Here is an 11534-nt window from a genome sequence, read left to right on the forward strand (position 1 = left end):
ATCCCCTCCGCATTACGGATATTGCAGCCCGCTGAGCACCATTTAATGTGGAATGGACAATTCAAGGCAGTGGTGGCCTAGCGGTTAAGGAAGCGGGCCCGTAATCAGAAGGTTGCCGTTTCGAATCCGGATCTGTCAAGGTGCTCACTCAGGGTGATGGGTTAAATGCAGAGGACAAATTTCACTGTATGCACCGTGTGCTGTGCTGCTGTGTATCCCATGAGACAATCACTTCACTTTAAATAAGGAAATGTGGTTGAGAAATTAAGAAATGTGGTTGCGCACTTACTACGTATATGTGGCCAGAAATCTAAATGTCTTTATGTACAAACCTAACAGATTTATGTGCGTCAAGTGATCTATATTTGTATGGATTTTTAATACAGATAAATATTTTCAAATAGCGAGAAACTTGAAGCCGCGAACAGGAATCCATCCTACGAATTTGACTAGCGCCTGAGAGAAACATCCACCAATCAGATGAATTCACCTTCTAGCCAATCACATGGCTCCTCCTGGCACTGAAGACGGCGAGCGCGCCAGGGCACAACATTATGGCAAGATTGCGATCAGTCAGAACTGGCCCATGAGATCTTTTTTTTTTTTGGCGATGTGGGATTCAAACCCACGATGTGGGATTCGAAACACAACTCACACAACCACAACTCAGCTCTGTCGCCTTCCTATTCTTCCTCGCCAGGATTGGTCGTTACCTTGGTCGCGGCTTTGTGATTGGCTAGAAGGAGAATTAATCTGATTGGTGGATATGCGAGCCACTGTTTTCCTGCCAGGCGCTAGTCAAATTGGTCACATTAGTGCCAAAATTATTTTTATGCGCAGGTTTGAATTGGTGTTTGCAAGTGCGATTGGTCTCCTGTTCGCACTTTCGACATTTTGCATCACGGGTTTTGTATTTGAAAATCATTATATCTTTGTAAAAAAAAATCACTTGACTCGTTTTAATTACGCATACAAATGCATATGGCCCGATTCTGGCTCCAGAACCGCCATTCAGAAACTCGTAGCAATTTGTTTGGGGAATGTTCTCGCACTACGCGTATCCAGTCCGTTGCAACATGCAAGCGTCCAAAATGTGTGGACTTGCTGCTTTCTGCTCCCGTTCCGTGGTCGCTCGATCTATGTAGTGGTGGTTTGCTACACAGCTTCAGTGCACTAGCATAGTTGCTAGTGGACGGATACCAGGACTGTTTACGGTTGCCTTGGATACCAGGCTTGGATACCAGCCGGCTACCTGCTTTGAGCGGATGCACGTTTCTTATTGTCATCATTACTATTTGGAAGATGGACGCGGACTATGTCCAAAAACACCTGGGGCGATGCCTGGCTGAAGGACTTGCGGAGGTTGTGGAAAGAAGACCCGCAGACCCCATCGACTTTCTGGCGCGGTGGCTCTACAAATACAAAGAAAACCAGGATTACGTTGGGAAAGTCAGTTTTACTCATTTGGGCACTTAATTTTTTCAGTAGGTGATATATGCATTTAATCTGCGCAGTACAGTTTTATAGGGCAAAAACGATGTTGTTATGTTACAGAAGGAAATATATGTGAAGCTACTTAAGAAAGAACAAGAAATGGCAAAGCAAGAGGCCATACGACAGGAGCACCTGAAGGAGGAAGAGACCACGATGAAAGAGTTACAGGCCCGTGTACAGGTCAACTGTGAATGTTTCATTATTTTAGCAACATGTTGATGTGTCAATTTGGGTTGCCAACTTTCTCAATCCCAAGTGAGGGGCGCTTCCTTGCAGGTGCACGTGCAGAGCAGTTGTCCAAACCTCCGGACATACACTTTACTTGGTATCGGATCGAAAGGGCAGGCAGTGGTATAGCACAACCTTAGTACAGGTTAAGCTGCGGTGTAAATTTAGTGTTCGGTAATGCAACTGAAGCACTGCATTATGGGATCTGTATTTTTGTGTTATCAGCGCTTCACTTCGCCGGGCCATGATAAGAGATCTATATAAAGTGATCCCGCAGCACATGACACCCCTGAATCAGTCTATAATTCATAGCAATGTTTGCATGAGTTTCGGCCATGCCTACAGTAGTCTATTATTGGCAGACGAGGCTGTGGTTGGAATACAGGACTGGAGCTGCCCCGGAAGGGACAAATCACAATCACCCATATTTCGGGATGTCCAGGACCACTCGGGATGGTTGGCAACCCTAGTGTCAATGGAAACTGTCATTGCACCAGCAGCATATGATAACTGGAAATGTTCAATAAAACTCACAGGAATAAATTATGTTTACATGAGTTACTACATATGGATTCTTAATATCCTGCTAAATAGTACAGCTGGAATGATGCATGTCTTGACTTTTGAGTGCCGTTTAGAAAAATATTTCTTTTGAAATGTTATTAAGGGCCCAGAGGAGCAGGAACCTACCCCTGCACCAGTAATCACCCAACATCAGTCAGAGAAAGACATCCCCTCAGACCTCACAGCGGTGGAGGAGGTACCTTCATGAAACCATACAGAATACAGTTTAGGGTTTATTTATTATTGAACAATTTCATTCTCTTCACATGTTAAGAATAACCAGTTTTGGACTATTGTGTGCCCCCAAGCGGCATTTCTTTTAAAGTGCTTTGAAAATAGGGCTCAATGGGTGAAGTTCGGCAAAGTTAAATCTCCCTCCGTCCATGTTGTGTTCTGATGACCACCGAGGTACCAGCTGAAGTTCTCAGGGAACCTTTCGAAGGACACAATGGCCCTCAGGAGGTCTGCAACGATAACAAGGATTCAGATATCACCAAGAGGCTTGCAGATGAACAAGACACAGCAGAGCACCAGGTGATTATCATTTGCTTTGGTTGATTTACTATTAATTACAAAGCCTAAGGTGTTCAATCTCTTAAAAAAACGTTTGGAGGTTAAGTATGGCAATAGAGGCAACGAAATTAGTTTTTCGCTGTTTGGAGGGAGTTCTGGGGAAGAAAAAAAATTGTGTGCGTGTAGAGAAACACACTTTTTTTTCATCTCCAAATCAGATCAGGTTTGGGCAAATGGGAAAGTGAAGCATAGTGATGAACTTTGAGGGTGAAGAGACAAGTGAATATGAGATGACTCCACTCCAGACTAGATGTTATCAGTATCATATTTCATGTATATCATGCCTATGTTATTTGCAAATATCACCAGATCATACAAGAACCAACCACAGCAGGAGAGAGCTCCTTCAAGGAAGGACTGCTGGAATCTGAGCCAGAAAAAGAGGAGATTCCTGGAACTCCGATAAAGACAGATAAGATGGTAACATCTCTATGTAATCAGCAGTCATGTGGTTGACCACTAACTCTGCAGGTGACTTAACTCTCCTGGAAAGATCAGTTTACACACAGACAAGGACAGATTAGGGCTTTTTAACAGGAAGAACCAGGTTTAACAGGATCAGGTGACCTATCATTCAGACAACACTTCTTAAACGCAACATCTGTAATTCTGTCAGACATAGTGCTTGAATCTTGAATCACCAGGAGGAGCAGGAAATAAGTGAATATGGTCCAGAAGAACCCATCATGCCAACAGCAGACATCAAAGCAGAGTCTCCTGCTCCACGTACACCCCATGTTCAGGTGACATATCATTCAGACAACACTTCTTAAACGCAACATCTGTAATTCTGTCAGACATGGTGCTTGAATCTCTTGAATCTTGAAATCACCAGGAAAAGCAGGAAATTAGTGAATCTGGTCCAGAAGAACCCATCATGCCAACAGCAGACATCAAAGCAGAGTCTCCTGCTCCACGTACACCCCAGGATCAGGTGACATATCATTCAGACAACACTTCTTAAACGCAACATCTGTAATTCTGTCAGACATGGTGCTTGAATCTTGAATCACCAGGAGAAGCAGGAAATCAGTGAATCTGATCCAGAAGAACCCATCATGCCAACAGCAGACATCAAAGCAGAGTCTCCTGCTCCACATTCAGCCCAGGATCAGGTGACCTATCATTCAGACAACACTTCTTAAACGCAACATCTGTAATTCTGTCAGACATGGTGCTTGAATCTTGAATCACCAGGAGGAGCAGGAAATCAGTGAATCGGATCCAGAAGAACCCATCATGCCAACAGCAGACATCAAAGCAGAGTCTCCTGCTCCACATTCAGCCCAGGATCAGGTGACCTATCATTCAGACAACACTTCTTAAACGCAACATCTGTAATTCTGTCAGACATGGTGCTTGAATCTCTTGAATCTTGAATCACCAGGAGAAGCAGGAAATCAGTGAATCTGATCCAGAAGAACCCATCATGCCAACAGCAGACATCAAAGCAGAGTCTCCTGCTCCACATTCAACCCAGGATCAGGTGACCTATCATTCAGACAACACTTCTTAAACGCAACATCTGTAATTCTGTCAGACATGGTGCTTGAATCTCTTGAATCTTGAATCACCAGGAGAAGCACAAAATTAGTGAATCTGGTCCAGAAGAACCCATCATGCCAACAGCAGACATCAAAGCAGAGTCTCCTGCTCCACATTCAACCCAGGATCAGGTGACCTATCATTCAGACAACACTTCTTAAACGCAACATCTGTAATTCTGTCAGACATGGTGCTTGAATCTCTTGAATCTTGAATCACCAGGAGAAGCACAAAATTAGTGAATCTGGTCCAGAAGAACCCATCATACTAACAGCAGACATCAAAGCAGAGTCTCCTGCTCCACATTCAGCCCAGGATCAGGTGACCTATCATTCAGACAACACTTCTTAAACGCAACATCTGTAATTCTGTCAGACATGGTGCTTGAATCTCTTGAATCTTGAATCACCAGGAGAAGCAGGAAATTAGTGAATCTGGTCCAGAAGAACCCATCATGCCAACAGCAGACATCAAAGCAGAGTCTCCTGCTCCACATTCAGCCCAGGATCAGGTGACCTATCATTCAGACAACACTTCACAGGCCGATGCAGCACATGGGGACAGTGCTGAAGAACTTGATGACTCTGAGGAGAATCAACATCCTGGTCAACGGTCATAAGAGGTGATTCTACTATTCTACCTCCTCTCTGCTCAACCAGTGGGGCAGTGGTTGGCCTAGCATGTATGTAAATTGATTGAATGGTTTGAATCCCACGTCGCCAAGGTACCACTGATCAAGGTACCGACCCCATACACTGCTCCCCGGGCGCCCTTCATGGCTTCACAATCACTTCACTTTCACCACTGAGACCATTCTTTTGTTCTAGTGATATGGGGACAAATGATAATGTGAGGCAAGGAAACCTACCATGCAGACGTTATTCAGCATTTTGTGGAAACCTTTTAGTTCACCCTTAATCTCCAAGAGTTGCTAACTAGCTAGATGTTTCAACATGGCATTAACACACTAGACTGTGTTGCAGGGACATACAGTATGGAAATTGTTTAGTTTCAAAATTCACAAATAGATAACACACCATTCACAAATATATTTCTTGATTCAGCAACAAATGTAACAAGATTCACAAATATAATTTATGACTTACAAATAAATGTAACACCATTCACAAATGCATTTCTCGACTACAATCTTTACATGATGTACAAATGTCAGTGTAGTTACATTTATTCCCAAACCACTGTCGATATTTCTGAATACCCTTACATTTATTTGTGAATTTTTTTAACTTCCCTGATTGCACGCGATGCACAAAAAGTAGCTGTGAGGCTTCCACCAAAGAGGTCAAGTAAACACTAGCTGTAGTGACAAAAAAGGTGCAGGTTTATTTACAGTGTGGAAAGTGCTCAGAAACTCACACAAAATACTGAAGAAAAACAAAAACTGCCATCATAGGCTTCAATATATATATATACATATGTACAAAAGATACAGCTTCACAGCAAGCTGCTGCACTAATGCTACCCAGTCACTGAAACACCAACCTGACCTTGACACACAAAGGTCCCTGACTTACTACTCTGTCCCATTAAATACACCCCACAATTATCTCCTAATTGGGTGAACTCAATATGGCGAGGGGGAGAGTAGGTGGTCATTAATCAGGTCGAATCTAGACCTCAGTGTATAAATATATACACATACATATTCACAGTTCATAACCAAATCATACAGGGAACACGTAAACATTAACAAACACAGCAGACAAACACCGGCACATAACACATTTATAGCATGCACCATACAGTTAAGAAGTTCCCACACTTTTTACATTTCCTCCCCCGTTTGAAGACTCGTCACTGGGGTGACGAGACAGGAAGTCCGCAACCGGGTTTTGCTTTCCTGCCCTGTTTTTTTACCTTAAACCTGCAACAAACCTTCACAGCATGCCTTTCAGAGTCCGGTTATATTGCTCCATCAGCCCATCGGTTTGCGGGTGGTAGGGAAAGGGGTCCTTATACTCTTAATCCCCAACAAACTGTACATCTGCTTAAGTGGGTGGTAGTAGCCTAGTGGGCAACACACTCGCCTATGAACCAGAAGACCCAGGTTCAAACGCCACTTACTACCATTGTGTCCCTGAGCAAGACACTTAACCCTAAGTTGCTCCGGGGCGGGGGGAGACTGTCCCTGTAACTACTGATTGTCACTCTGGATGAATGCAGTAAAATGTAAGTGCTCGTTACAGGAACATGTGAAAACAGTTGCAAAAGGACCTGATTGTAAGTTGCTCTGGATAAGGTCATCTGCTAAATGTCGTAAATGGACGTGGTGCCCGCACAAGACGTCTGCAAAACCATTCCGAAAATAAGTGGCTTTATTTATGCATTGGCTCTTCCACGCGTCCCAGACTTCTTAACTCTACCTCCAACCTGACCTATAACCCTGAACACGTCATTCATACAACAATGGTGGATAACACATTCATGGTTGTGCTGCAAGGGAACAGAGACTCATAAAGCAACTACAACAAATCTTCTCAGATGAAAGTGAAGTGATTGTCACTGCAGCACAGCACACGGTGACACATCAAAATGTGTCCTCTGCATTTAACCCATCACCCTTATTGAGCAGTGGGCAGCCATTGACAGGCGCCCGGGGAGCAGTGCCTTGGCGGATCGGGATTCGAACCGCCCCCACTGAAAAGACAAGGCTGGAGATGTGTTCTGGCAGTTTAATACATAGCAGAAGAGAACTAGATGCGAAACAAGATGCGAGAGTGGGGGTTACAGCACCACCTACAGGTGTGGAGGGGGATTAAACCTGCGTTCGGGGGGGATCCCTACGTCTTTGTTTGGACGACGACATTTCAGATAACGCTCCCGTGTGGACGCAGGTTTTTTGGAAACCGAAATCCCATTTTAAAGAAAATCGTGTTCGTGGGCCTTTTTTTTTTAAATGGCATATGCTTGCAGAGTAAAATGTGTGACGTTTACACTGGACACAACGGAGATTTAGTTCACTTGCCGTACTCTCAGTTGAAAACATACTCATCCATACTCATCTGTGTGGTTTCATGAAGCTTGGACTTCCCAGAGTGTTCAGAGAGGGTGGGTAACCAGAGTGGAGGTGGGCGTGTAATGTATGAAAGGAAAGGGACGTGGGGATGCTTCATTTTCTCCACATTTTTTATGACTACAGAAGTTGTTTAGACTTGATGGTTTAAACACCACACAGTTGACATAGTTCAGTTAAAAATGCATCGAAGCTGTGCTCCTATTTCCTGCATGATAACCTGTACAGTCTTTTTATTAAGATGACCAGATTTGAGCCCGTGAAAGAGAGGACATGTTTGCACGACCGTGTGTGTGTGGGAGGGAGGGAAGGTTCCGCACTGATCCACGGCCCATAGTTTGAGAAACACTGCGTAAGCTGACATCAGACAATACGTAACTACAGTACTGTGGAAACGTTGTGATTGCTTCTAAAGGTATCTATCTATCTATCTATCTATCTATCTATCTATCTATCTATCTATCTAAAGGTAATTATGAAATTGTTCAGAAAGGGTCTATGAAACATTAAAAAACACTTAAATTCATTATAAAAAGTAACAACAATTAAATTTAATTTCAGAAGCACAATTGATTATAGATATGCAAGAAAATTTGAATATAGTTACATTAAACATATCTTAAGGATTGTTGTAGGATAACAGAGTTACATTTGGTTATTTCTTTTGACATGCCTTTTTTTTTAAGAAATCAATATTTCGTGATTACCCGTGTTTTTTAATGATTAAATTAAAAGTGCTGTGTGTATTGAGAACAAATAAAAGTCTGATAGTCGGCTCTTTTTCAATCATTGTTTTACAAGATGTATTACAAGCTTCAGTCAAATAACTCCAGAAAGAAATGCTCTCTGTTCTGCTTTTTTAGGAAGAAAAGGACAATGAAAAAGGCTGAATCTGCACGGTAGATGCACGTGTAGATCTGGACAACTCTTGTTAAAGTGTTCTTAATTTTTCATTATTTTCTCAAATGTGTCTGATTTGAGCCTTAAAATGAATAAATTGAATTACTTAAGAGTATTATTAATTAAAAAAACCCTACAGCGATAAGTTGGTAAGGTTACATGACTGCCTCCTGAAATAAGATTCCTAAATTTACATTTACATTTAGAGCATTTATTCAGAGCGACTTACAATCAGTAGTTACAGGGACAGTCCCCCCCTGGAGACACTCAGGGTTAAGTGTCTTGCTCAGGGACACAATGGTAGTAAGTGGGATTTGAACCTGGGTCTTCTGGTTCATAGGCGAGTGTGTTACCACTAGGCTACTACCACCCTAAGTGTAATATATATGAAGGTTGAGGTTGTGTTCTGTTTAATCTTCTGTGGATGCCCTAGTGCTGCTTCCCAAATGTTGACCTGTACAGTAATATGGTGAAGTTTTTCTAAAATGCTGATTGTGCAAGAGGGCTAAAATACTGCAGAGCACATTAAACACATCTTACTGACCCCCCTCAGGTACCTGAACTACAAAATGACCAGCACGACTCTCACCAGATGTGCTTTCCATGAAATCATTTTAATGTTCAAAATAAGTGAACAGATGAAGGTTAAGATGCATGTTGCTAAGTTAATCTTTTAAATCCGAAATGAGTGAGACTATTTGACTTTTACTTGCCTGTCACCACTGGTAAAAATTAACCAATAAGAATGAAAGGGCCTGGAAGTTACGCCTTTTGCTTAAAGTTGTTAGAAATCTGCACTCCTTACTGGAAGTGCACATACGAACTTCAGATATATGTACACCGCTTCTCACTTTCGTTTTGGTCAAAGCAGTTGGCGCTAATAAGGATAGCCAAATGCTAACGTTTCCTCACTAGAAAGGCTTAATATCTAGGTCTAAGCACTGTAAACGAAGTACTTATGTAATATTCTAAAACCATTTAAGGCCAGTACATCAGGAGACATGGAGGAGCCCTACTGATTGCAGGAGGGCAACAACCCAGCAGCAGGACCGCTACCTTCGCCTTTGAGCAAGGAGGAACAGGAGGAGCACTGCCAGGGCCCTGCAAAATGACCTCCAGCAGGCCACAAATGAGCATGTCTGCTCAAACACTCAGAAACAGAAAAAAGATTTGAAGAGACATTTTTGACAAGCCCAGGTCAGGCAGACCCCGCAAGACAACTGGACAAGAGGACTGTTCGTTGGCTCGAAAATCCAAGGCCAGCCCATTTTCCACTGCAGCAGAGAATTTGTAAAACCAAGACTCGTAGTTCCAAAGCTTTGATCACAACTATCAGCAATTTAGTCACAATTGCAAACCTAGTGTGCAGGCCCCTGGTTAGTGGTCGAAAACAGCAGCTTGTGGGAAACACATGCCATGAGCCCATGACCCTGGAGGTATGAGGTCATGGTGCTACCCGTAATAAAGAACCCACATTGTTCTTGAAAAGGTGCATTTAGTAAGATTTAGCTAAAGTATTTATATATCAAAATACAAAAGAAGTTAATCTAGGAAATGGATGCTGAATATGCTAAGAAACACCTTGGACGTTATCTTACTGCTGCTCTTGTAGAGGTGGTGGAGAAACGTCCAGAGGACCCCATTGAATATATCGCTAAATGCCTTAACGTGTATGCAGACATGGAAAAACAGCAGAAGGAAAAGGTGAAGGCGGAAATATCCGAACCCCCACCATCATGTCTATGTGAACACCTTGAGGAGGTAGCGGCAAATTCATCAGCAGTTCCACCGGAACTGATGACGGTAAAGGCCGATCCACCTCAGGACCTTAAGGTCATGAAAGAGACTTGTCCTGAGGGTGCACCAGAGGAGGGAAAGACAAATATGTAGTGTTGTTCTAAGTGAACGATATGAGGTATTATCATCATTAACAAATCTATTTCGCCTTTGCACACAAGTGCAAATGTGTTTTATTGAGTTTAAATTCTTTTTAATAAAATGTTAATCTGATTGGCAATTCGTGACCACTGTCGTCAAATGATTGGTTTTAATTATCGCAAGAGAAGGTGAAACAGAGTATAGCACATGTAGCGTGTGAATAGAAAGCTGGGCTTTTAAAACAGTTGTATTTGTCGGGGTTGGGTTGGGCCTAACTTCTCTACATTTCTTTCCTTCATTTATTTAGTTATTAATTTATTTAATTGTTATCTATTTATCAATATATTTATTCACTCATTTGCAGGTGGTGTTCTGATATTTTTAATAGTCTAAACATTTTCTTTGTTTATTAAAAAAATATTTTAAAAGTTCATGTGTTTGTTTATTCTCCCTCTGTAGTATAGAAAATAAAATTGAGTACCATCGTTAGTATTGGTACCAAGTTTGAAATTTAAGTATCATGACAAGCCTAATACAGAGACATCCTGGATGAAAACCTGCTCCTGAGCGCCCTTGAACTCAGACTGGGGCGATTGTTCATCTTTCAGGACAACAACCCTAAACACACAGCCAAGATATGAAATGAGTGGTTTCAGGACAACTCTGTAAATGTCCTTGAGTGGCCCATCCAGAGCCCAGACTTGAATTCGTTTGAACATTTCTGGAGAGAAAATAATGGAGCTTGAGAGGTACTGCAAAGAGGAATTGGTGAAACTGGCCAATGATCGGTGTGCCAAGCTTGTGGCATCATATTCAAAAATATTTGAGGCTGTAATTGCTGCCAAAGGTGCATCAACAAAGTCTTGAGCAAAGGCTGTGATTAGTTATACATTTAATACATTTTCTAGAACCTGAAGTAAAATGTTTCACTTTGTCATTATAAAGTGTTTGTTGTGTGTAGAATTCTGAGAATTCTAGACTGTTACATAACAAAATGTAAAAAAATAATGCACCATGAATACTTTCCAGATGCAATGTAGTTCCCCCCAAAAAAACCTTGCAACTCAGCGACTATCAAAAAACCCCAAGACACATAGTTCCAAAGATTTGATCATAACTATCAGCAATTTAGACACCAATATAAACCTGATGTGAAAACCCCTGGTTAGTGGTCGAAAACAGCAGAACTTGTGGCAAACACATGCCATGAGCCCATGATCTTTATATTACTGTTCAACTTTCTTATGTGATATTTGATGTAAGCAGTCAGTGAACAATCCACAATCCTTTCCCCCACGGGGTTGTTCCATCTTGTACA

At 42.1% G+C, this 11534-nt stretch overlaps 1 protein-coding gene across 4 annotated transcripts; it reads left to right on the forward strand.

Moving 5' to 3' along the window:
* Nucleotides 1–1133: 1133 nt before the first annotated feature.
* On the forward strand, nucleotides 1134–9348 carry dydc2 (DPY30 domain containing 2). 4 transcript variants are annotated; one of them, XM_028957694.1, is made up of 14 exons: nucleotides 1135–1449; nucleotides 1555–1674; nucleotides 2390–2482; nucleotides 2695–2820; nucleotides 3169–3279; nucleotides 3504–3602; nucleotides 3695–3793; nucleotides 3876–3974; nucleotides 4057–4155; nucleotides 4247–4345; nucleotides 4437–4535; nucleotides 4627–4725; nucleotides 4817–5026; nucleotides 9322–9348. In XM_028957694.1, the coding sequence occupies exons 1-13, from the start codon at nucleotides 1303–1305 to the stop codon at nucleotides 5021–5023; spliced, it is 1497 nt and encodes a 498-aa protein (XP_028813527.1). In that variant the 5' UTR covers nucleotides 1135–1302; the 3' UTR covers nucleotides 5024–5026; nucleotides 9322–9348. The 4 variants fall into 4 exon arrangements, with proteins under 4 accessions (XP_028813536.1, XP_028813547.1, XP_028813527.1 ...); XM_028957685.1 differs by lacking the exon at nucleotides 9322–9348 and having other exon boundaries at nucleotides 4817–8587; XM_028957703.1 differs by lacking the exons at nucleotides 4247–4345; nucleotides 9322–9348 and having other exon boundaries at nucleotides 1134–1449; nucleotides 4817–8587.
* The last annotated feature ends 2186 nt before the right edge of the window (nucleotides 9349–11534 follow it).

Source organism: Denticeps clupeoides, chromosome 2 (genome assembly GCF_900700375.1).
Source record: "Denticeps clupeoides chromosome 2, fDenClu1.1, whole genome shotgun sequence".
NCBI lineage: Eukaryota > Metazoa > Chordata > Actinopteri > Clupeiformes > Denticipitidae > Denticeps > Denticeps clupeoides.